Raw genomic sequence first — 26,986 nt, 5'->3', positions numbered from 1 at the left:
TCAGTCTGCAATTTTCAATAGATATTAAATACTTTTTTTTTTTTTAAGACCACACTGTTAAAAAAACAAAACAAAAACAAAACTTAAACCCTAAACCTTTAACCCTAAAACACAACACAATGCATGATTACAAATATGAAATCTTTGACAAATCAATACAGTAAATTAATTTATATTGACATAGTACACTTTTCCTAAAGTGCACAATCATTTATTTTAAAGAATTATTGTTAAAAACTATGGAAAGCTCTAACTTTGGTCACTCAGCACTGCCCCTGTCAAGCGGTTAGCTAAAATGTATAAACAAAGTCACTGTTACCTATAAACTTATCATTATCACTTCATCCTTGCTAACATGAAAAACAATATCCATGGTTTTTTATATCCATGGTGATAAACCTGCCCAATGGAAAGACAAGTGCATGTTGTAAGCATTCCAATATCTATTGCCAATTGTGCTGATATTACATATTACTATATTCAACTGAGATTTTTCAATGCAGTTTGCACACTTTCATTTTTGCTTTTTTTTTTAAAACTGATAATGCTTACAGATTTCAGAAATAGAAGTTGCATTTTTCCAACTGTAATTGTATATAATACATTTCAAAAGTTTGGGGTCAGTAAGATTTTTTTTAATATATTTTACAAAGTAAGTATGCTCGCCAAGATTGCATCTATTTGATTTAAAAAAAGTAAAAACTATTTTCTTCAGTGTCACATGATCCTTAAGAAATGCTGATTTGGTGCTCAACAAATATTTCTTATTATTATCAATGTTAAAAACAGTTGTGCTGATTTATGTTTGTACATTTGTTTGTACAAAAGTCATACTGTCACATTTGATCACTTGAATGCATCCTTGCTAAATAAGACTATTAATTTCCCTTTGTTTATGCTTTATATTTTTTACGTGTATATTTGTGATGACTTTATAGATACTGTATTGAAATAAATATTTAACCACACAGAAGACAACCACACTTGCTGTACATTTTACAGACACACATCCCAAAGCAGCAAACTTCTGGTGTGTTTGACTACACTGAGCAGATTTCTTCCATGCCAGTGGACCCAAAGCAGCCAGACATGAGCACAAGCGAACAAGGAAACCTAAGCACTATAACTCACTGCAGTGTCTGCCCCTACAGCTTTTAGCTTCCTTTGTGCTACATTCTGTTATGACCCAATACTTGGCTGCCTATTGTAACAGTGTGAAGAAAAAAAAACAGCCTCTCATTCCTTGGCGTGAGAGTATTGCTTCTTGCAAGCAATATTGCAGAGGTTTGGAAGGGCTATTGGCCACTCCATTGGGCTGGGCTTCACAAGCAGAGCTGCTTTGTGACTCAACCCACCCCCTCCTCACCTCTGCTTCTCTGTGCTGTACAAGCATTGGAGATGGAGAGTAAATCAAGAGCTCAAAGAACATGGCTCACAGCTGTTTCCTCTCCCTTCTCTTAAAAGTTTGTAAAAACTGAGGAGGATTCAAATACAGCATTAGTCAAGCATTATTTTGAATACTTTAAGTCTTCTGGTTCACCTTATGCGAGATAATCTCATATTTAGTAGTTGGATGTACTCCTAAAAGGTGTGAAATTTTTTCAGTACGTATGTTCAGCATTTATCTCATCTAAAATAAACCCCCCCAAAAAAGTTCATTACATACACACCAGTTCACATTTAGAATAAAGGTCCTCATGAAAATGCTAGGTAACTAGAAGCTTAGTTTGGCAACATGACTAATTCAAATACAAACTCAAATGTGTCTGCCAATAATGTTCAGATGAAAAGAGGGAGTGGAAAGGAGAAGAATTAGTAGTGAAAACATATTTTGTTTCTAAAATGTATTTTAGAAAATTACTATCTGCTTAAGTAATAGTTAATTGATAAAAACAACACACTGCATAAACATAGCATATCAATCTATATCCATTATAGGCGTGGAGAAGAAAATGATGGAAAATTGGACAAAACTGCTCAGGGCATATTTTGTTATTTACCTGTAATTTTTTTTGTTAATAACAGTTCTGTTTATGGATAGATAGATAGATAGATAGATAGATAGATAGATAGATAGATAGATAGATAGATAGATAGATAGATAGATAGATAGATAGATAGATAGATAGATAGATAGATAGATAGATAGATAGACAGACAGACAGACAGATAGACAGATAGATAGATAGTTGTTTGTGAGCTATTTCAGCTGTTTCGCTTACTTCCTCTAGAATTAGACCACCCAACCCCAATCCTACTCGCCCTCTCAGTAAAAGCCTGCCCTCTGAAGACATGTCAGCCAACCGGACGTCAGCAAATCTGAACACGCAGGGAGCATTTTCTGATGGCTGAAATGCACTGGACGCACTGGATTTTTCTATACAGAGCCTAGAAGTGTCAGCTACAGGTAACAAGTGTGATTCCTCAGGACACCTACATTGATATCTGTCAGGCAGTAGAGTTTTAAATTTTCTTTCATTCTTGGAATAGTATATTTACTGTTCATTGTCAGTTGTGACCAGTCAACATTCATTCAATAATTTCTCACATTAATTATTGCTCCTCACATTCTGAGGAAACTTAATCAAATACCCACTGATGTCTTTAAGCAGTATAAATTATACTAGATGACAGTCCTATTTTACTTTATAGCACGCCATACAATTTTATTGAATTTGAAATAAAATAAAAACAGAGCAAAACCACATGCAAGATCTCGGTCATCTTTCACATAAATGTTTGTGTTAATGAAGTAATTCATACCCATGTGTTCAGCATGTGAAATACGATTAATAAAATGTTGAACTGCACAAGTCTGTGGAACTGTAAAAGATTCCTGACCAGCAAAGGGAATGTTTAGCTGATCCTGTCGTCTAGTTTTTAATACTGAGGCAATGAAGAACGAGCAACAATGAATTTAAACTCCTTCAGAGCAGAATAATTTTTTATTTATTTTTTACCTTTCAACATTGTCTCCCCTTTTCGTTTTACTACTTCTTTAAAACTGTCATCTGCAACCCAAGACAAATGGGATATAAACTCTATTCTTGTTTCCTTGTAAAAAGAGAGCCTATAAGCAACAGCAGTAAAGGCAGTGCAGTTAAGACTGTCATAAAGCCAGTTTATTGTCCTTCTTAGCAACAGACTCAGACTAACATATCAGTGACTAATCACCAAAAACATATTCAAGAATTACTGTTACAATAGAACAACCGATGTTTAAAGAATAGTCATGACTCATGAGGAACATACAGTGTCATTCTACAGAGCCAGAGTGGATGCTTATGAGAGAACACTGACAAAAGGGGGAGGAAAATTAGGGTTGGCAGCATTCTTCTTACTTAAAGCTGTTAAAAAAGAGGCAGCAGAGAGTGGGGCTGGGTCTGATTGCTGCTCTGAGCTGGAAAAACCTCAGTCTGTCTTCATGGTGCAGCGATAACCTGGACTCTTTTTTCCTTCCTCTTTCCTGTTACTTTGCACACAAGAATAGCTCATGTCTTTGATATGGGCATGATGATCTTTGAGCCTTATAGGACTGTCCTGTTTCTGGCTTTATCTGTGGCTTTTTTACAATTTGTGAAATGCCAAGACGAAAACGGTGGTAAGTTGCTGTTTATTTATGAAGCTAATTGTGCTGATGCTAAAGCTGTTGCTTTTGATATTGGTATAATGACATGGGACTAGTCTTATTTTTCAATTATTTATTTAATTATATAAATGTTTACCAGTAAGGTTTATGTATGTATATAAAGTGAAATTGTCTGGAAAGGCTTGAATATCAAGCTTTTTATATGTTAATTGTTTACTGTTTAAAATCGGAGCTTAATTTTAAAGGACGTTGCATATATCTGCATAAGATTTGGCTGTACTTTTGACCAGCAAGCATCTTTAGCTATGCCATAAGTTGGACATTTGGTAGCCTAGTACTTTTGACCAGCAAGTATCACTAGCTATGCCATGTGGTTCCCATACTGTAACATGATTAACGGTGATGTCACTTGGAGTTTTGTGACATATGAGGATGGGCAAAGGGCACAGTTTACTCTTGACTCTTCAACATGCACCATCAGACTTGTTGTCTACTTGCACCAAAATCCTCCTCTCACATCTGCTAAATCGATTTCAGCTTTAGTACTGTGCTCACATGTCTCTACAGGAACACATCTTGCATCCTAATGCGGAGCAGATGTGTGAGGATATTATGAGTAAGGCTCTGACTCTGAACATGCATGGAAAGAGAGAAAAAAAAAAACCCAGCCGAGAAAACACCTGAGTGCTATTACCTCAGTCATGCCCCGGTTTAGAGCATTTCAAACATGTGACGTGTATTTTTCCCTAAATGATGTCACCAGACACAACACTTCTAGGGAGGTTCTCTTGATCTTGAATGTTTAGCAGATTTTGATATATGCCTATCTGAACAACATGTTTTACGTGTGCCTCTTGGATTCAAAACCTATTTTTGGGGTTTCACAGGCAGTGCGCCACCTTCTGGTAAATGATCATTACACCCAAAAAAATTATAATAATTGAAGTTTATTTGAACTCTTTAATAATATTGCATACATAAACAATTATAATATTTTTCTAATGTAAAATCAGATTTTATTTTTCACACTGGTCTGTGCACTTTAGGCTAATAAGTAATAATATTTTATTTAGGTGAAAATTTTGTAGTATTTTTTGGTGGTATTTCTCAAAAACGATGTATTTTGGTCAAGTCAAGTCACCTTTATTTAAATAAATAGCGCTTTTTACAATACAGATTGTATCAAAGCAGCTTCACAGTGATAACATGAAAATAATACAACAAAGTTTGTTTCTAGAAGAAAATTGCGTCATCATCCACCTTAAGTAAGGCAGATCAGTAATATTGTTGAATATTAAATGTCCCCAACTAAGCAAGCCAAAAGCCAAGGCAACAGTGGCAAGGAACCAAAACTCCATCAGGTGACAGAATGGAGATAAAAAACCTTGGAGATTCGATCAGAACATTCAGAATATTTATCCAGTTCCATCCGGTTGGTAGTCGGAGTCAGCACGCCGGTATGGAGATGGGTTTATTGAGGATCAGTGCCGATGGCTGTCGTGTCGATGAGGCCTTCTCAGGGCTGATGAGGCTGGCACTTCAGGGATGCGTTGTGGATGGGTCCAGGCGCAGGTCCACCATCTGATCTGGATACGGCCCAGATCCGACTGACTTCAGTAAACCTCGGAACAAACAGAAAGACTAACATTAGCGTAGATGCCATTTTTCTTATGTGAAGTGTCCCCGATTCCGGCTGACCTAATCTATGCAGCCTAATAATCATGCACTTTTTTGGTGGCATTATCATGTTTCCTGCTAAATTGCATATTTGCCCATTTGAATAGGCTCTATAAAAAAGTTAGAACTGTCTCATATGTATGTTAATCTCTATAGTACATTTAATACAAGTTTTTACACTTGCAACTTCATGTCAACTAACTTTCATTAGAGTATTAGTAGACTGCAGTTGACTGGTAGGTTAGGGGTAGGTGTTAGGGTTCGGGTTAATAGAATAAGTTGACATGTAGTAGCAAAGTTACTTATAGTTAGTAGAATGTCTGCTGGGGAGCATCAAAATAAAGTGTCAGGAGATAATAAGCAGACAGTCAACTCATACTCTAATGTGAGTTAGTTGGCATGTAGTTGCAATTGCAAAGTTACTTATAGTTAGTAGAATATCTGAAGTGGACCATCAAAATAAAATGTTACCAACTTAACTAAAGTATGTTTGTGTACATAGCCTACTATTCCTTACTTGAAGAAAACTACAAGGTTTGGTTTCAAGCTAGTTAAAGTGACTAACTGAAAACAGATGTTTCTTTCTAAACAGTTTTGTTACAACCGTAATATTTATGTAATGTAAAGAGTAGAAAATTACTCTAGAAAAACAAAACAACAAAAAAATTAAATGTGCTTTTTGGCAAATGTGGTTAGGTTGCTAGTATTTTTCTGTCTAATGCATAAAAGATGCTGTTTCTCTCACCCTGTCCTTTCACACAGACATTTCAATGCCAGCACGCACCACATAAAGTCCAAGTGTTGTTGTTCTGTTCTTCATCCATTCCACGTGATCAGACATCTTTTCATCTGAGCGTTATCACATGAAACAGGTTTAAATACCCCTAATCTTTTGGATAATGTGTAATTTTGTGTAGATTTGGTTAAACAAATCCACACAAATTACTTTTCACAATACAGCGAGAAACACTGTAATTTCTCTCTGACCCAAACAGAAGATCGTCTTTCTAGCATTATACCGTTAACTGGATTTTTTTATTATAATGTTGTGTAGCCTTCTGTGCTATTCTACTTTTCTATTTTATTTTATTTACATGAATTAATGCCATTTTTGTTTGTTCAGTCATTGTTGCCACATCAATTATATTACAACAAAGAGAGTGTTTTCACTTTACAGCTAAATATCCAAATATGTGCATTCGACCGAGTCCACAGCTTATGTGCTGATGGAAAACATGTGCTGCATTTTTGAGCTATGACTTGATTACATGCCTCTTTGGTCCTGCAAGAGGGAGGGACAGAGACAGCGAGAAAGAGGGAGCGGGGAGAGAACCCTATTCTCCACATGACACCAATTTTGTAACACTATTAACCTTTACTGTACAATCCGTAGCACCTTTGATCTCCCGCAGAGATGGCACTGGGCGTCTCCATGGAATAAACAATTTAAAGGATGGATTTTTAATGTTTAGCGCGCTCTTGAGCCTACTCCATGGGAACTACTTACAAAGTAAATTATGGCAGTCAGCGAATGCAAGCCCGGGGGATGTCTTCCAGATGTTAAACTGGTTGCTTTGGCAGTATTTGTAAAATATTAAACAAATGTTGGCTAAAATGTGGTTGTGGAGGAAGTCATGTAGCTGATGTAAAGAACACTGTGTTTTCGAACACCACTGAGGACAATTGGGGTTGGAAAATTAGAGGAAATGCAGACATTTTACCACTATAAACTACAATAGCTCAGCAAAGTCTGTCATGTGCGAGCAAGCCTTCAGCCTCATGTTCAATAGATTTAGTGAAAAACCTTCAAATATATTTTTGGCAGTCTTACAGGGTCAGGAAGAAAGGAGGATGAGACAAATGTATGCCAAACATGACTGTGTAGAGAACGCAGAGGTTGGCAGTGGAGGAAATTATTAGATCTCCCCTTGAGATGGTTCATAAGCTTATACACAGCTGTTCCAGGTGGTCTGTATATCATCTGGATTTGGCCTATACGTTTTTAGTCCTATCTGTTTGTCTGTTAATGCTACACTAGTCTCCAAAAACACTTCTTGATGGATAAAAGAAGAAGCCTAGATTTCATATACTGATTATTTTGTGGATGTAGGCTAAATCACTAGTCACCCAAAAAAGAAACTTGTGTCATCATTTACTCACACGCTTGTTGTTCCAAACCCGTATGATTTGAAACACACAAAAAATGATGAAACTTTTGAATAATGCATTAGGCATCAATGAATCATTTCGGCAAATATTGTGAACGGAATTAAAATTTCAACTTAAAATCAACTTATTTGTTGATAAGATCTGACTCAAAAGAATTATTTGTTTTCACATTAAACATCACTAATTATCTCATGAACACTTAGGGGTCTTTAAAAGGTTTAGAATATAACATATCTTCACTACTTTTTTGACATTTTGGAGTTTGTAATTTTGGAGCTTGACATCCTTGACATGAATATGGATTCACTATCAATATGTCCAGACTACTCTTCAAAAGTTCACTTTGTGTGTTTCATTGCAGAAAGAAAATTACAAGTTTGGAACAATATAAGGATTAGTAGAATAATGACAGAATTAACATTTTCGAACTATTCTTGAAGGACAGATACCATGCTCAATGCCACAAGTCATTTTACTAACTGAACCATATCACATCCGCTGCCTCATTTTTATTAGCCCACCTGTCTGGTAAAATCCCCCCAAAATATTATCCATCACTAAATGAGTGAATAATATTTAAAAACCCGATTCCTTGTCTGTTTAACTATAACATACAGCCACACCATTCTCAAGCTTCTCACATTATGAGAAATTTACTGTTGATACCAATACTTAAAGTACATAAAGTCCTTTGTGGCTGCCCAGCTTGAAAATCTATAATGACAAGATGACAGGTTTTGGATTCTGGCCATAAGATCAATTCAACATAACTATTCCACATTACTTTTGACTTTTGCCAGTGACTAATAGAACACAGCCCTATAATTATATCTACATTGTGCTGAAAATGAAACAGATGTCATTCAGACTAGAGTAAGGATTGATGGCTAAACGGAGAAGTCCATTTTTAATTCAAATTGAGTTTGAATGCAAACCAACATATTTGTGGGCTATTCAAGTTTTTCTGAATAGTTTTTTAAGGGATCCTTAATGAATCCACATTTAGTAATACTCTTATTGCAGGATTTGATATTCACCTTAAGTTATTGGGTAAAACTGCATCTTGACATAATGTACTTTTGCAGTGTTTGCGCTCACATTTTTTAAAGTAAATTGAGAAAAATCTACTTAACTGAGCTATGTAAAATTAACAAAGAGAATAAGTACATTTAACTTGGCCATTAAAGGCTGCTGAGTAAGTTCTACTTACTCATTTGAGTGCAATTCTCTGTTTACAGTAGGCTACATTTTACTCAAACAATGTAACTGAATTAAGCCATGCTTTTAAAGTGTATGATTTACATAGAAACATTTTTGTTACACTTTGTAGGACAACATATCTACACAGAGACCTCAATACTTGGTACACAATTCACAATTTTTTGAGCATGAATGGATCATTTTGGGTCGAAAATGAACTCCAAAAGTCACAAAACAGCAAGTAACTAAATCTAACAACAAAAGAAATGATAAAACAGTGAAAAATGCAACCTTATAAAAACATATCAAGCCACGGCACTCGAGAATTTAAGGAAATATATAAAAAGCTTGGCTTGATATGTTTTTATGAGTTGAATTATCCCACCCAAAGAGCACCGGGATGCAGATTCTACACCCCATGCAGCACTTTTTGCGTTCCTTGTTTTAAAAATGCAACCTTATTAATATTCATGCCTCAGTGCATGATGGGAACACCAGTATCAGAAAGTTTTACTTAATTTTATAACTTTGATACTTACTCAAAGAATCATTGTAAACATAACAAACAATTCCAAGTAAAATATAATTCCACAAGCTTGAATCGAGTGCTACAAATATTTAATATCCTTTTTTTTAATTCTTGCCTGAATTAACTCATTCAATGTAGAAATTAAATTTGTTTTTTCTGTAGTATTTACTTCACCGCAGAATCATGTAAAAAAAAAAATATCAGTGACTGAGTCCACTCTAGAGAAAAATGAGAACTCTCAACATGAGAACACTTGTGCTTTTCAACACAAACAACTATCATGCACTTCATTCACTCTAATAACTAGGCCACCTGAGTCAGCCCAGTTTGTATGGAAACATCTGCACAGTTTGAGTCATGGACACAATAAGATTAGATTAATAGTGTTAGAAAAAAGTCATCCTGAGATGCCATGTGGCAGTCAAATTTCAGTTTGTAAATGTCCGAGGCCTATTAGAAAATTACATATTTAATCTTTATTTGTGTGTAATATCCCTTGGTTAAAAACAGCTGCAGTTTGAAGTAGTTCTCAAAATGAAAATCAAGGAATGATGTACCAAATTACTGTTAAGGAGATTGATTCTTGTTCTGTTGCTAAGCCATTTGTGCGTATATCCAGTGTACACTCAATTATTGTAAATACTAGGCCAATTATACCAATTACTTCCTCATGCGGTTTTACTTTTTACATTAAACCAACGTTAAACATTGTTCATGTATCCTTCAAATAAACTAGCTACAATCCGTATGTATCCAGTAGATAAATGTTGCCAAAACAGTTCATATATCATATTAAGGAAGACAATGTGATCCAGGCACAGAACTTCAATCTGCCAGAAGCTTAAAGTTCAAAAACACATTCACGAGAGAGACATTTTTCCACCTTGTAAGTTAGTTCTTTTTCGTTTCTTCACAGCAGGAAGTCTCTCACACTGGCATTTCCTCTGGAGAGAACGCTGAGTAATGTCTAGGTCTTAGCAATGATATCATTCCCTGCTGTCTCATAATGGTTACAGCAAATCTACCTCTTCTTATTGTCTTACATTTTTAGTCAGCCAATAAGGATGCTCTTTTTGTCATAAAAAAATAGTGGATACTAACGACCCCATGCAATTGCATGACGAGTGCAGTTTTCCTTTACATGTGCAACTGATATGACCTCAAAGAGGTATCTTTTTTTATTGCATAATTTCAGTTTATCACATCAAACTGTGCTCTAAAACCCTCACCTTATACCTCTTAGTCATTAAGGAAATAATTTCAATATTTAACCTGCTGTTTAATCTAAGATTTTATGCTCGATTAGGCTTGATTTAAGACTTGCCAATTTAACTTTCATAGGCTCTATATGAACATTTTTTAATAATATAAAATGAATATAATATATTTGAATAAATATAATATATATGAATAAATATTTTACAGTATTTTGTATCTCTAAACAAAATTAGACAGTATATGAATTTTGTTTTTGTATTGTAAAGTATTTAGGTATAGATTGCTGGTCAGACGATTAGGATTGTTGAAATTACTCTGCGGTTAATCACTTATTTCCGGACCAGTATTCTCACAAAAAACTGCAGTCAAACCAGCTGCTCATGACTAATCAGACATTTTCAAAAGCTCTAAGGAGAAGAACTCTATAACCATGGAATCATGAAAAGGAGATAAAGCATCGACTCTCGTCTATTTCTCATCTAATCGACACTGAGTCTACTGTTTCCTATTTTCTAATTTGAGTTTGAAAAGATTCACTTAGTCAATCTGTTTACTTTCATTTATAAAACTAGATCATACAGAAATACATTAAATAAAACATAAAATCTGCGGTAACAAGTCTTTAGACATTCTACTAACTATAAGTAACTTTGCAACATGTCAGCTTTACCAGTCATTAGATTATTAGTACTGTCTGCTTAATATCTGCTTACACTTTATTTTGATGGTCCCCCATCTACTACCCCCATTCTACTAACCGGACCCTAACACCTAACCCTAGCCTAACAGTCAGTCTACTACAGTCTACTAATGAGAGTTAGTTGACATGTAGTTGCAAAGTTACTTATAGTTAGTAGAAAAGACATTCTACTAAAGTGGACCATCGAAATAATGTGTAACCAAATCTGTTTCCAGTCAGTACTTTGTGTTTCTGTTAAATTTGTGATATTATTATATATGCTGAATGAGTTTGCAATACAATATTAAGTACATATGTTAAAAGTTAAAACACAACCAACCAGTATCAGTCTATATAATTTATGGCCTTTGAGAACTGACCTTTAAGCTGACCTTTTGACCATTCAAAACATCATTCTTTACAAGACGCCAATAAACTTCAAAGGTTTCCAGAGCACGTGGGATGCCTTCTAGTGGAGCAGTTTTATGAGATTAAGAACATGTCCATTACAACCGATTTCAAATATCTACAACAGACATATGAGGATTTCTGAATTCTGACTTGTGATGCAGCCTGAATCATAATCACACAGTGTTTGTTCATTGGCCAGAGGAGAACTAGCCCCCTGACTGAGCCAGGTTTCTCCCAAGGTTTTTATTCTCCATTCTGTCACCTGATGGAGTTTTGGTTCCTTGCCACTGCCGGCTCTGGCTTGCTTAGTTGGGAACACTTCATATTCAACAATATTATTGATCTGACTGTACTGACGCTGTTGAATGAGAACTGAACTGAGCTGGATGATGACATCCTTTTTTTGCAGAACTGCTTTATAGATGAAATTAACTAATTAAATAACTGATGATCTTTACAAAGGGACTGAATCAACACTGAACTGACTTCAGCTGAACTAAAATGCATCATTCTCCTGTTATCACTGTAAAACTGCTTTGAAACAATCTGTATAAAATGCTATAAAAATAAAGGTAACTTGACTTGACTTATCACATCTGATCCAAGTGTTTATTTTGATCTCAATTTCATGCCCAAAGAGAAACAAAATCCAGAGATACTATTGAAATATGTATTGCAATATGCATTTCAAGTTTAAAGTTGATTCTAATGACAAAGTTTGAAGCTTAAGTTAATCCAAGGTAGAAAAAAAGAAAAAGGGGAAAGAGGCTGATCTGAAATGGAAGTACCAGTGTGGGGTCACATGAAGTAAATGTTTATATAAATCCACTCCGCTGATGCCTCGAGGTTCTCCATCCAAAACAGTGTAATGTAAGCTAGAATCATGACAGACCAGCTGTGGAAGCTCTGCAAGCTCTCACAACATCCAAACAAAGCAAAGAGGAGGAAACACACTACGAAAAGAAACATAAGGGAGGGATGTTTCCAATCCCTGGAAAAAGGGTTGTTCCTCACAGGATGCACAAAGATAAAAAATAATAATATTAATGAAATCCACAGCCTAAAAAAAAAAAAAAAAAAAAAGATTTATTTTTTCTCTTACGAATGATGAATCATTAATATTGTAAATTTAATTATTTTTTTTAACTGCCCTGATGTTTCCCTCCTGATGCATGAAAGGAGGCTAGGAAAGCAATGAGTAGGCCTATGTCAGGTCATGAGATTTTGTTGATCTCAGCCAAGAATGTGACTGGTATTGACCTGCATAGATTAAATATCTTGCCTGACACTCACACAGACACACATTTACCCTTCAACGTCTGAACATATATTAAGTTTGTATAAAAAGTGCAGGAGTTCAAATTGTGTACATATTAAAAGTTAAGGAATCTATCTATCTATCTATCTATCTATCTATCTATCTATCTATCTATCTATCTATCTATCTATCTATCTATCTATCTATCTATCTATCTATCTATCTATCTATCTATCTATCTATGAAAACAGAACAGTCATTTAAAAATGGCTTTTTTTCTTTTTTGTTAAAGCTAAATAACAAAATGCCATGAACCGTTTTTGCAAATTGTCATAAATGTATTTTCAACAAAGACTTGTATCTATTCCAGGCCTCCATATACTGAAAATCCAAGCTTTGTTTCTAGCCAAGTGTATTATGACACCATGAATTTCGTGATTTCTCAGACATGTGGTACAAGCTGTGTACAAAGACTGGGAGACAAGTTACAATATTGTAGTTGTATATGTAGATGGAAACGTTTTTTTGTATGTCATTTATTCTAGGAAAATGTTTTACAATGTTTTTTTTTGTTTTGTTTTTTGGTAGTTATAGCATTAAAATAGTTTAAATAATAGGTTGCATTTTAAATGATGTGTTAATAAGGTAATAAGGATAGAAGTTAAGATTAAACAAGTTAAATATTGAAATTAATTCATTAAGGACTGGTGGTAAGAATTTTAGAGCACAGTGTGATGTGGCAATAAAATTATGCAGTCCAAAAAAAAAAAAAAAAATCTTCTGGGCCACGTTTCTCACCGCACATCATCGAAAGCACAAAAAAGAAAAAAAGTGGAAGACATGTCCAAACAAGGAAACCATGTTTCCTTCTACAAACGAGGTTGTTCTTCCTAGACTGAAACCAGTGTGACTCCTCATTTGTACCTCAGTAAAGGGTTGTCACAAGGACATAGAGTCAAGGCTTGAATAATCATAGGCTTCACAGTCACTTTGAGGTCTATATGTCTGGAGTGACAGTCTAAATTACAATGTAGACAAATCACCAACATCCCATTTTCACACAGATTCTTCTTCAAAAAGAGGGAGTTGTGTGTGAACTGCGGGGAACTCTAACAGTTAATTACAAGAGAGGTCAGAGGTCTGTGAAACACACAATGTATTTGTGTCATTGACTTTTAAAAAGTAGGACTGGAGACCTTTTAAAGTTTCCTTGGAGTTTGAATGCAACTTATCTGGTTTAACTGTTAAACAAATGCTTCCTTTATGGAAAAAAAGCATTTTCCTGGAATGTGTGATTACCGTACATCTGCATTCATCAATGAAGTTCTTACAATCATCATATAATCAAATTATCATTTAACATTGCCCGGTGTTCAGATGAAACTCTTACATTTATTGAATAAAAGACTGCTCTCTCACACACATATAAACTCATATACTTGGTGTTGGAAAGACAGACTCAGATGAGTCACTGTTTCCATAAGGTCATTTTCTAACCCTTACAGCCTTGTTCCAACAACAAAGTCCCTGAACACAGCAAGTTATGAGTATTTCCACATAAACCAAAGGAAAATACATGTGATTTATATTAGTTAAACTCCCACAATGCAGTATCTTGGTGGAGATGTAAATTGTAAAAAAGCTGCCCATTGTTTTCCTAGACCGTTCCTACGGAAGCCTTAGCATTTAGGGAACCACAGACTTTAGCTGACATGGAGTAATGCTGAGCATGTTCAGTGTGGTCAGGTCAGGCCAGACTGGAAGACTGGTGGAAAATGTACGTCAGAAGTCCACAAAGGACCATGCTTTTGCTATCATCATCACTAGGGGATTTGAGGCGTTGCTGTAGAAAGTGCAGGGTCTGCAATAAATTAGCTTCCCGAGGGAAAGAGTGAGCTTTCTCTTCACCTTTAATGGTAAGGTTTTCAGGGGTGGCTTGAGAAAGATTGTTCTCCTCCCATAAATTTGTAATTGCTCAAACACATTTTCAATGAAATATTCACAGTTCCAGCTGTATTGACTAAAATTCTTACCACTGAATCATTTTATTACTCTATGTGTATGGACTATCTGGATCTGGACTATCTGCTTTTTCAAATGTTTTGTAATTCCATTTCTTTGAATGCCATGGCCTGGGACAATGGAAAAGTGCTTTTTATGTGCAAAACTGCTAGAATATGCAATTATTCACACAATGAATGTGACTATAACATTGTTGTTATGCAGCAGATCTATAAACAAGATATATAAACAAAATTTGACTAGCTTGTTCTTATGTTTTTTAACCTCCAACAATATATATCTATCTCCAAATCCTGCTCTACTTCCAATCCACAATTATCACATATTCAGGCCTGGAATGATACAAAGAGAGAAATTTACTGAATATATCAGCCTGAACACTAGTCTAAATTTACATATAAACTAGAATGTTTGCTGGTGTGTTCTCTGAGGTTGTCAGCAGCTGTGTGTTCAGAAAAATATCTCTCTTTTCATTGGCATCCTTCCCTGAGACATTCATTCCCTCTAATAAAAAAAAAAGGTATCAGCAATTTCCAATCAACACCCTCCTATTAAATCTGCTTCATTCATTTGTGATATGTTTATTCATTAGCTTGTGCACGCACTTTTGGCATGCTTACATTCAGAATTTAATGGTTGTGTCTCCCCTTAAGCTATAAGGTTTAGTCACATTTGATCTGCATCCCAGAGTCAATACGTGATGATCATTCCTCATGAGTTGCCTACAGTGTTAAAAAAGTTTACATCTTTACCTACTTTCTTGCTACAGGTTTTGGTGATCCTTGTCTGTATAGATTAGAGTATTACAGTATATTGAGATACATTCATAGTTCTTACTATTTTAACCCACATTCTCACATGGCGGGGTACAAAAAAATATTCTGAGTGAAGTTTTCAGGGGAGCAGAGAAATACCAAAAGGTTTCATTGAATGGAGCTCAAGGGTGCCACCTGGTGTATTGGTGTTACAGCAGCAAACTGCATTCCTAAATGTAAACAAATGTTTGCCACAGCTGTTCTGCAAAGTTCTTGTAATTAATTGCTTGAAAAAGGGTGCTAGGACATTGTTTGTTATAAATATTTGAATTTTATTTCAATGATAAGGTGAATAGCACACTGCTGGAAACAGTATGTATGAATCAGACTTAGTGGAGAGCATTAGTTCATGACTTCCCACAAGAGCCTTTCTAAAAGACAAGGGTTCACTTTTTCCAGTAATTCCCAGCCACTTTCTCAGGGTATAGTAAAGTCTTCTGTCTGGCCTTCTGGACTAGTTGCATGGCATGACACACACAATCAGGTGATTCCGTGACTGCCTTTTCCATTTTTAAAAGTATGATTTTAAACATTTGATCAAATACAGAATGAAAAAATATGAAGAATCAATACACAATTCGGGCTTTTAATTGTGCATATTTGAATTTGGAAAAATATGGCTTGAAAAAGACCGAATTACATTCTCATGGGAAAAAGGAGAAGGGGAAAACATTTTAAAAGAAAGTTAGTGTATTTTGTTGATGCATTTAGAAAAATAGCTATAATAATACATGTCTAACCTAATTAAAGACATGTCATATAAGCTCCTTATAAGCTCACACACGCATGCATATCTATATGCATTATTTATATAGTTTTTACCTTCTTTTTGCTTGTAGAGGATGAGTTGAGCTGTACAGAGAACGGGCAGGTGTACACAAACAGAGACATCTGGAAACCTGAACCATGCAGGATCTGTGTTTGTGACAGCGGGACCATCTTGTGCGATGAGGTGCAATGTGATGAAGTGTCTAACTGTGGAAAGGTAGTAATCCCAGAAGGAGAGTGCTGTCCTGTTTGTGACACAACACATGACAGTGGCAATGGCAGACCAGGTGAGGATGAGCACCACAAAAACCCGAAAACAAATTCATTTAAAGAATCTGTAGTGTTTTGAAATGTAAGTACAGATAAACAACATTTTTTTTCTTTTTTCTTTCTTGTCAGCGGGCAGAGTTGCCAAGGTAACCTACATAGTTACACTCAGCACTGCCAATATTCAGTTATTTATTTAAAGTGTAAATATAGGCTACATAAAAAGTGACTTCCGGTGACACATTTTCACTATTCTTGATTTCAGGGTCAGAAAGGGGAACCTGGAGATGTCCCACATGTATGTTTGAATGAACATTTACCTTACATTTGAAGATGAGGATGGAAATATGCGTACAGTTTGTAAATAATACAAAAATTCCATCTCGATTTCAGGTTATTGGAATAAGAGGTCGTCCTGGACCCATGGTGAGCTTTCCTCCATTGACTTTTGTCCTGATCACTGGTTTATATATAAAAAAAAAGGATAAATCAAACAGATCCAATTATACAATTAAACATATAGTAAAATAAACCAGTGTGTTCATGCTTATGTCACATATACAGCATCTAGTGGTTTACTTGCTATATGTTTTCTGATGTCTGGACACTAGATGGGGACAGAGCACAGCTCTGTGTATTTCCATAAGCTGGTTTGGTCTTTATTTGAACATATTTTTAAGTAATCATGTTGAAACCTTCTACACTAACTATTCATAACTCATCTGATCATCTTAAAGTCAAAACTTTATGTGTACGACTATGACAAGACCTTGCACAAACTAACGCAATTAGTGCTAATGCTATAAAGACAGTTTTTATTTACCTTAATTATGTTATTACTATTATTATTATTATATAGGGGCCTCCAGGAGCACCAGGATATAGAGGAGACAGCGGAGCGAAAGGTCGACCTGTAAGAAACTACTAATTAATTTCGAAATGTGATTAAAAATGTGAAATATTGTGTAATATTATTGTAATGTTATGTGTTTTTAGCCTGATTTTAATCAATCAATCAATCAATCAATCAATGATGCATTGATGCAATCAATGATTGAATGATTGATTGATTGAATTGAAATGATCGATTGAAATGTTGAAATGTCATTAAAGATGTGAAATATAGTGTAATATTATTGTAATGTTATGTGTTTTTAGCCTGATTTTAATGTCTCTTGTAGGGTCTCAGAGGTCCCCCTGGATATGATGGAGAGCCCGGTATTCCAGGACAGCCAGGAGAGCCAGGGCCCCCAGGACATACCCCAGGAGTGAGTGTTACCAGACTGATTAAGACAGAATATGAAAAACAGAGGATCAAGCAACATCTAACAAAGTGTTACAGCAGTTACAGAATAAATAAGGCCTCATGTCCTCTGTTACTTAGGGTGAGTTGTCTTCTCATATGGCCGGGGGATTTGCTGACAAAACAGGAGCTCAGCATGCTATGATGCCTGGAGTTCGGGTAAGTGGAGATTCTGTAATTTAAACAAAACAACAAAAAATAATTATATCTAAGAACTCTTATATCATGACTGAGGTGCAAGGCACCTAACCCACAATAACTCCACCGGCGTTACAGCAAAAATGGCTGACCACTGCTCTGGATGTGTGTGTCCACAGTTTGTAGTGTGTGTGTGTGTGTGTTCACTAATCACTACTCCTAATGTGTATGACAAATTCTGAGTATGGGTTACCATACTTGGCCTTCATGTGTCACTCAAGTTACTTTGTTTTTCCATTTATTGACTGACACCTCTTCTGTCCCCATGTTGAGAGAAATCAGATGCAGAGGTGTGCTGTAAACATGATGGTTATTTAGTTCTAGACTAAATGTGAGCATGCATTTACTCTTCTCACTTGCACAAAAACAGATTCAGTATTCCTCGAAATGAATAAAAACTGTGAAATGCAAACTCAGAATATTACACAAACCTGCAATAATAAACATGTTAAATAATATACTTGATGTATTTAATATCACTTTATTAACTAATGTCTTTGCTGCTGACCTTCGTTGATCCCATTAAACTATACTAAGCAAAATGACTTTAAATAAATATCACATCTGTGTACCTTTTTTATTGCTGGAGTAAGATGCCCAGGTGAGAGAACGTAATGCAAAAAAAAAAAAAAGTAACATTACTTTCCATAAAAAGTAACCGAGTAACACAGTTAGTTAAAAGCAATATTGTAACGCATTACTTTTAAAAGTAACTTTCCCCAACACTGCATATAAGCCACTCAGAAATGAGAAACATTACAAGAACTGTATCATACTTGATTTACTGCAAAGTTGAGTTCAAACGAGCAAACTAGAGTAGTACATAATGAGACCATTGTATCATTTGATTTGGGTGCTGTGTTGTGCCACACTGCACAAAATGTGCTGTTTCTGAAGCAGTCTGTGATTGTTCCAGTAACAAAGCTATTTTTCAATAGGGTGAGGCTGGAACAAGGGGACCACCTGGGCCAAATGGGTCACCAGTAAGTATTTATTTGATAAGAAATCTTTTTTACACATATCTGGTCCAAAGAATATTACTTCCAGCAGTTGCATATTTCAAGTTTATAAAATTTCCTTTAGGGGCCAGGAGGACCACAAGGATCTCCAGGTGATGTAGGAGATCCAGGGTCAATGGTGAGGGAACATGATTAATTGTGTACTGTCTCTGAAGACTTTACCGGGGAAGTCTGTCCCACACTCTTTATTTAAGTGCAAACATCAACCAGGATAAACTCAAAAACTACTGATTGTTTGCAAACTGCAGTCAATTTTCATGGTTCATTAAAGGGAACCACAACTTCGGATATTCACATTCTCAAAGAATTTGTTGTAGTGGTTTTATACATGTACTTATAATTCTTTTCCCACCATTTAGTGCTTTAATTTATCTTGTTATCAAATTGTAACCTTTAGGAAAACGTATACTTAGATCACAGAGCCAATTAGTGATTTGATACATGAATTATCAACATAAGCTGATGCACAGAAGTCAGCAGGAACTATACATTGCAGATTATTGTTAACTAAAGTGACTTAATAGATAGTTTTGTATTATTTAAAAATTAAATATACAACAATACTCTGAATGAATGACTAATATAGCTGAATTACCCCCATCAGTGCTGCAGATTCACCCTTTATAAATTCCAAAATTATATTGTTTAAGCCTCCTTACAAAAATGATTCTGGTGTTAATGCATTGTTTATTTACTAAAAGAGCACTTAATCTGTACAATGCATCATTGTTTTTATGTTTTAATCAGCTTTTGGTAATTACTCTCTTCATTGTGTAGGGTGGCTCTGGCCAGAGAGGGCCAGAGGGTCCTCCAGGGAAGCCTGGTGAAGATGTGAGTACTCTATGCTGTCATCATGGGCATCCTCACAACAATGTGGAAAAAAGTAAAGAGGATCTGAAATGGAATTTTCTGTTGTCATAGGGAGATCCAGGGACTGCAGGAAGTGCAGGAGAAATGGGATTTCCTGGATCTGCGGTAATATTTGGCATTGTTCACTAGCAGCTTTTATCATTGAATGGTGGTTGCATTTACATGTATGTTTAAATAACTTTTGTGTTCAGGGAGCAAGAGGATTTCCAGGGACACCGGGGCCTCCAGGCTTAAAGGGTCACAGAGTGAGTCAATTCTTAATCTCTAGGCCCCATTTAAGATTGCATACGGTGGGGTCCAAAATTCTGACTTTATATTGAAAGGTTACACTTTATTTAGCAGTATGTGTACTTACAGTGTAATTACAGGACTGTAAAAATAAAGTGCTTCCTTACAGGTCACTAATCAAATACGCTAATGTGTGACATTGACCAGGTGAACTTATTTTGTATTAAATTAGAAAAGAATAGTCACACTTTAATTTAGGGTCCAATTCTCAGTATTAACTAACTATTAACTACGGATTTTGCCTCAATAAACTCCTAATTACTGCTTATTAATAGTTAGTAAGGTAGTCGTTATGTTAAGGTATTGGGTAGGATTTAGGATGTAAAATATGGTCACGCCGAATAAGACATTGATATGTGCTTTATAAGTACTAATAAACAAACAATATCCTAGTAATATGCATGCTAATAAGCAAGTTAACAGTGAGAATGGGACCCTAAACTAAAGTGTTACCAAAAGAATACAAAGTAGAAGCATTGATTTATATGCTCTTTCAAAATCATATACCACTTTTGATTATACCACTCAAGTGTTAGAATCTCATTCTCTTGGTCTGTAGATCTTTTATTGAGTTTGCTTAAATTATCAAACATCGTTGTTTTAGAATTACTTACAGATCATCCATCAGGCCATCAGTTTTGTCTTGAATGCTCATGCCACATGAAACACCTGCAAGCCAGACAGTCAGATTTCACATACAGAATGTTAAAAAAACTAAATCATGTTTGTAATTGCAGCTTATTTTGCACAAGCACCAACCAATTATTGTTCACTTGGTTGAGAAAAAAAAAATACTTTGCAGAATGTACAAAGAATTATTTTCAAGTTCAAAATTTTATTCCTATTGTTTATTTTAGGTTTGTAGATGGAGTGTACCAAAAAATAATCATGTTATTTCCTTTCATAATTCAGGGGCACCAAGGTCCACTTGGTCTTAAAGGAGAACGTGGAGCTGTGGGATCAAAGGTTCAGTTTTTGCAAATATAAAATTTAATTTCATTATGAAGTAGCCACTCACTTAGCTTTTAAAACCGCAGGCTGTATTTGAGTACTTCACAGTTGCCTATACACATATTAAATGTGATTGTATTAACCATTTCATGTTTCTAAGTAAATTCACCATATATTATATTATTATTTTAGGGTGAATCTGGTGGACCCGGTGCAATGGGTGCCCCTGGTCCTATGGTAAGGAGACTGCAACACAATACAATACAAACTTCAGTTAAACAAAAATCATTATTGATGTGAATCCAGTAAACAAAAACAGACGTTCTTCATTCTTACATTGCCACAAATGCTTCTAGCCTTATTTCCAATAAAAGTAAAATGGCCTATTCTTAAATGCAGGGTCCCAGGGGAATGTCAGGAGAAAGAGGACGTCCAGGCCCTAGTGGCACACCGGTGAGGGCAAAAACATTGTGATAACATTCTTCAGATGTCAGAGCTGTATTGGTTTTCTTATTATTCTTAACACTATTAGTTATATTTTTCTTTTGTATTTCAGGGTATGCGTGGTGCTCAAGGAAATGTTGGAAAACCAGGTCCAATGGTAAAACATTTGAATCAACCAAAAGATAAAGTGTGAAATACCAAGCAACTGCAAACCTAATGATGCTTATTTCTAACTGTTTAATTGTTTTAAGGGTCCTTTGGGAATTAATGGTGCCCCAGGGTATCCCGGTACTCCAGGCATGAAGGTTGGCAATGAGACTCTATACATGTGCTTTTTTATACTTTATTAAGTATATATGTAGTTACCAATGATACCTTTATATATTTTATATACTTTATATACCTTTATAATAGTTCAGCTGAACATTAAAACATTGGTAAATTTGGTATTAAAAAGGAATATAAATGCTTTGCAGGGTCAACCAGGACCTACAGGTGTGAGGGGACCAGAGGGACCACAGGGACAGAGAGGAGAGACAGGACATCAAGGCAGACCTGGACCAACTGGACTACAAGTATGTTTGTGATACTCATTTTGTACACAAGTACATGATCGCAAATCCTTTTATTTATTATTTATTTTATTTATTTATCTATTTTTGTTAATCTGTAATGCAAATTAAACATGATTCTGAATTTTTCAGGGGCCTATGGGCACTGACGGTGGTCCAGGTTCCAAAGGGCCAGTGGTATGTTATGATTTTAAATGTTAAAATACTATGCATTATGAATGCAGATATTAGGAACTGACAAAATATTATTTTCTCCAGGGAGTTGCTGGTCCTCAGGGTCCTGTTGGTCTGCTTGGTCCAACTGGGCCACCAGGACCTCAGGGAAGCACTGGACAGCCTGGGATCAAAGGTCAAGGGGTAAGGCATTCTTCATTCACATTGTGGCATGTTTCTTTTATGGACTGAAGATTTGTTGTGTTCATATTACATAAATCATATTTGGGTGATTCTATAATTGCAGGTAAATTTGGTGTCCAAAGTCAGTTTTCTGCTTTTTTTTCAAATAGGTTTTTTTATTTTTTTTATTATTATTTTAATAATCTGTTACTCATTGTTATGGATCACATGATGTTACAGGCTATAATATAATATTTTCTTATATAGTTGAAAATCATTATTTCTTGTTGTCCGAATTAGTCTGTGTATTTTTCCATCATGTATTATTGTGTAATCAAAAAATATTATTTCATTTTTTATTGTATTTATTAATTTTATTTATAAAAGCCTTACATTTAGTAATTTTCCTAATTCTACAACATTAAATTGTTTAAAAATAACTTTTATCTTGTATGTCCATAAATCTTGCGTCAATTCTGTTACCGTACCATACTTTGCCTTTAAATTGGTGGAATTATCTCCCACAACTATATAAGATACAGGAAATTATGTCACTTTCCCTCACTGATAAGATCTGAAGCACTGAAAGGTATGTGTGCTCTCTCTGAGAAAATATTTTAATCTAAAAAGTTATTTTGTAAAACGTCAAAATTCTTACCACAATATCAAAAGGAAACCAGAATTTTTCACTGATCACACAGTGGGTTGTTTAAAAGTCTTCTAATCCTGATTTCATTAGTGCCATGTGCTCTTAGCATTTATGCTAGCAATAGGAGATTTTGGTTAAAAAGTTTAAAATTACCAAGGTAGAGTAACAATGTTGACATTATGTAACAGAATAGAATAAAGTTGACAAACAATACTATACAGAAATTAACTTTTTGAAATGCAAAATGTATCTCCAATTATAGATTTTATCTCCAATTAAAGAATCACTCCATCATATATATGTACTATTTGTGCCCTAAAATGTCTCCAATCAGCCTTTTGTTTTGTTTTGTGTTTAGGGAGATGTAGGTGTTCCTGGATTTAAAGGAGAGGCTGGACCTAAAGGAGAACCTGTAAGTTTTGGTTGATCATAGTGTAAACCTATAATATAATGGTTTCCCAATTTTTTTTTCAAGTTAATGGTGAAGTATATGCCATTTGTGCATCAAATGCATTACAAAACTTTTCTAACTAGTAAAAAAACTAGGAGATGTTTTTTTTTGTTTTTTTTAAAGACACAAATTACCTTTGTCATAGGGTCCACCAGGATCACAGGGAGTAATTGGACCCCAGGGAGAGGAAGGAAAACGTGGAACCAGAGGAGATCCTGGTTCTGTTGGCCCTGTTGGACCTGTTGGCGAGAGAGTGAGTTTAGTTTTCCTTTTATTGCCTATGCTATAGCAAACTGACGTGAATATAACTGCAAAACTGTTTTCATGGGGTTTTTATTGTCTAATTTAGGGGGCACCTGGAAACCGAGGCTTCCCTGGTCAAGATGGCTTACAAGGTCCAAAGGTAATTAGAGACTATTAACTAGTTGAATATAATTGGCTGAATAATGAAATAATCCTTTTGTTTATACTCATCTAAGGGTGCACAAGGTGACCGTGGAATTACAGGAACCTCTGGCCCTAAAGGCTCCACTGGAGATCCAGGGAGAACAGGTGAACCAGGTCTACCAGGCGCAAGAGTAAGTTAAATTTGTAATGCAATGTAACTTTATAATAGAAAAGTTGAGGGCAGAATGCAATAACTCCTCCTTCAAATACAGCTCTAATTAGTTTTTTGCATCCTCTTTCTCTCAGGGTTTGACAGGGACACCTGGAGTTCAGGGTGCCGAAGGAAAGCCAGGACCACTGGTACATTTATCTGATGTTTTCCATTCATAGCTGGAATTAAATATCCACATTTTTAACAGCAAATAAAGAAATATTTCCATTCACCTTTCTGCAGGGTGGTCCAGGTGAGGATGGGCGGCCAGGGCCAGCAGGGTCAACTGGAACAAGAGGCCCTCCCGGAACTATGGGACCAATAGGCCCAAAGGGTTTTAGCGTGAGTAGAATTTTCATTCATTTATTAATTTATTGCTTATATGTTCAAAACTTAATAATAATTTGAACAATATTTTAGGGGGATCCAGGAAAGGCAGGTGAGCAGGGATCTGCTGGAGTTCCTGGGCAGAGGGTAAGTAACAGCAGTTGCTCGCAGTAATCACTGTTGTAATTATATAAAGCAAGAATTACTATTACTATTGCTCATACATAGTTAATAGTAAAAAAATAAAAAAATAAAACATAAAGCATTAAACACAAGCGCATGACTTTGCTACAGACATTCTGGAGAAACATTTTGTACCTTCCAGACAATACAATCATAATTAATTACTTTTGGCTTTGCAACACCCAAGTAAACTGCATAGCAACATGGCAAAAAAAAAACAAAAAAACTCAGAACATCCAAGCAACTACATTGCGATGCCCTGGTCGTAGCAGTTCTGTAACATAATGGCAGCTATTTTTTATGGCCAAGCGCCACTAATATTTTAACATTCTCAAAATATACATCTTCCCTTCAACTCTGACTTTTTCGTAGGGCCTACCTGGGAAAGATGGAGAAGTAGGCCCGGCTGGTCCACCAGGTCCACATGTAAGTGTGCTATTGTGTCTCTTTATTATATTTTCAGTTAGAAAGTACAATTAGAGTCCAATCTATTTTTTTTTTTTTTTAATGATTTTCAGGGTACAGCAGGTGAGAGAGGCGAACAGGGACCTCCCGGAATGCATGGTTTCCAGGTGCTTGATCAATGACTATTTAATCATTCAAAATTATTATTTTCTTTCTTGTTATTTAGCTCTTTTATAATATCTCCTTACTTGTTTCTCAGGGTTTGCCGGGCCCAGCAGGTGCTCCTGGAGAGGGAGGAAAACCTGGTGATCAGGTACAGTTAGTTCAACACATATATCAAATGACAAATTCTTGGGAAAAAATATGACCAAAAAAAAAGGGATAGATAGCATAAAATTGCGCTAATTACCTCTTTCTCTTTTCAAGGGCATCCCTGGGGAGCTCGGCCCTGTAGGCCAAATTGGGCCAAGGGTAAGCTCTAGTTTTACCTGTCACTTCTGTAAACACACGTTGTTGATGTCAAGACATGTATTTAATGGTCAGTCTATGCATTTAACAGGGTGAACGTGGAACTCCAGGAGAGAGAGGAGAGCTGGGATCTGCTGGTCTGCCTGGAGCCAAAGGTATCCCAGGAGCACCTGGTCCTGATGGTCCAAAGGTAGAACTAAAAGCTGTTTAAGTGCTTATTGTCAGTAATGAGACTTTATTTGTTTCAATTATTTCACAATAATATGGCCCAAAGATTTCAATGGGAAGTGTTTGTTTTAACAATCTAACGGATGAGTCAAAATTATTTTCTGTGGTGATCAGCAACATCCCCGATTGTTGATAGAGCTTAACTTACTGTATATTGATATGAAAACAGAATATACCTTTAGAAATAAGCACATTTCATTTGTTATACTATGCAGGTGAACTTATAATCCTGACATATGTAATTAAGATAATATTTGCTTTAAAATGTTCATTCTATTGAATTTTTTGTAGGGTAGCCCTGGGCCTACTGGTACGTTGGGTGATCCAGGCCCTCCTGGTCTGCAGGGAATGCCAGGTGAAAGAGGGATCTCTGGCCCACCTGGTCCAAAAGGAGACAGAGTAAGTAGTAATGCAATTGGATTTACAGTATGTACATAGATATTTGCACAGTGTTTTTTTTTTTTAATTAACCTCTTCCCACACATTTAGGGCGCTATTGGAGAGAAAGGATCAGAGGGAACTCCAGGAAGTGATGGTGCAAGGGTAATTACCATCGAACATTATCCCATTTTTAAAACATCTTAATTATTCTCAGCTGATGGGTTGCAAATCATTCTGATAGTGCCATGGACAAACAATAAAAATGAAATTAAATGAATAAAATGAATTAGCTATGATAATAGCCAATTTTGACTATTCTTATTTAGATGTAATTTTGATTATTTCTCTTCAGCAAAACTAGTTGACAACCACTGCTTTAATGTATCTCTCTGTGATTTTCAGTGAATTATATTTGAAAGGAACATTTCAAGACTGACAAAAATTGAGAGAAAGCATAAGCCTCAGTATGAAGCTAAACAAAATTTCAACAGAGAATGACCTGTACAAGACTTGTTCAAGCAGGCCCGATCACAGATGCACACACAAAAAAAGAGTCTTTATTACTCATGCTTGATATGCATGAAAGGATAATCTCATACTGACATTTTGCCTTTCTCATGTAGGGCTTGACAGGCCCAGTTGGCCCCTCAGGACCGGCTGGTCCAAGTGGTGAAAAGGTACATAGCATCATATTATTGTCTATATTTTAATGC

General features: G+C 35.6%; 1 protein-coding gene across 1 annotated transcript in view; it reads left to right on the top strand.

Annotated features, from left to right (window-relative positions):
* Positions 1–3,248: 3,248 nt before the first annotated feature.
* Positions 3,249–26,986, top strand: part of col5a2a (collagen, type V, alpha 2a) — a 31,525-nt gene continuing 7,787 nt past the window's right edge. The window contains exons 1-36 of the mRNA XM_084122506.1: positions 3,249–3,601; positions 16,407–16,622; positions 16,735–16,751; positions 16,868–16,900; positions 16,996–17,028; positions 17,462–17,515; positions 17,784–17,870; positions 17,987–18,064; positions 19,042–19,086; positions 19,187–19,240; positions 19,900–19,953; positions 20,044–20,097; positions 20,184–20,237; positions 21,193–21,246; positions 21,424–21,468; positions 21,631–21,684; positions 21,788–21,832; positions 21,927–21,980; positions 22,152–22,250; positions 22,380–22,424; positions 22,506–22,604; positions 23,591–23,644; positions 23,829–23,936; positions 24,033–24,086; positions 24,163–24,261; positions 24,377–24,430; positions 24,525–24,623; positions 24,702–24,755; positions 25,164–25,217; positions 25,310–25,363; positions 25,456–25,509; positions 25,623–25,667; positions 25,756–25,854; positions 26,184–26,291; positions 26,382–26,435; positions 26,897–26,950. Of these exons, the coding sequence (XP_083978632.1) occupies positions 3,505–3,601; positions 16,407–16,622; positions 16,735–16,751; positions 16,868–16,900; positions 16,996–17,028; positions 17,462–17,515; positions 17,784–17,870; positions 17,987–18,064; positions 19,042–19,086; positions 19,187–19,240; positions 19,900–19,953; positions 20,044–20,097; positions 20,184–20,237; positions 21,193–21,246; positions 21,424–21,468; positions 21,631–21,684; positions 21,788–21,832; positions 21,927–21,980; positions 22,152–22,250; positions 22,380–22,424; positions 22,506–22,604; positions 23,591–23,644; positions 23,829–23,936; positions 24,033–24,086; positions 24,163–24,261; positions 24,377–24,430; positions 24,525–24,623; positions 24,702–24,755; positions 25,164–25,217; positions 25,310–25,363; positions 25,456–25,509; positions 25,623–25,667; positions 25,756–25,854; positions 26,184–26,291; positions 26,382–26,435; positions 26,897–26,950 (2,415 nt within the window). The 5' untranslated portion in view covers positions 3,249–3,504. The remainder of the gene's footprint in view (positions 3,602–16,406; positions 16,623–16,734; positions 16,752–16,867; positions 16,901–16,995; positions 17,029–17,461; positions 17,516–17,783; positions 17,871–17,986; positions 18,065–19,041; positions 19,087–19,186; positions 19,241–19,899; positions 19,954–20,043; positions 20,098–20,183; positions 20,238–21,192; positions 21,247–21,423; positions 21,469–21,630; positions 21,685–21,787; positions 21,833–21,926; positions 21,981–22,151; positions 22,251–22,379; positions 22,425–22,505; positions 22,605–23,590; positions 23,645–23,828; positions 23,937–24,032; positions 24,087–24,162; positions 24,262–24,376; positions 24,431–24,524; positions 24,624–24,701; positions 24,756–25,163; positions 25,218–25,309; positions 25,364–25,455; positions 25,510–25,622; positions 25,668–25,755; positions 25,855–26,183; positions 26,292–26,381; positions 26,436–26,896; positions 26,951–26,986) is intronic.

Source organism: Abramis brama (genome assembly GCF_963993115.1).
Source record: "Abramis brama genome assembly, chromosome: 8".
In the NCBI taxonomy this organism is placed as follows: domain Eukaryota; kingdom Metazoa; phylum Chordata; class Actinopteri; order Cypriniformes; family Leuciscidae; genus Abramis; species Abramis brama.
The sequence above is the reverse complement of the archived record's forward strand: the minus strand, read 5'-3'. Positions and strand labels throughout refer to the sequence as shown.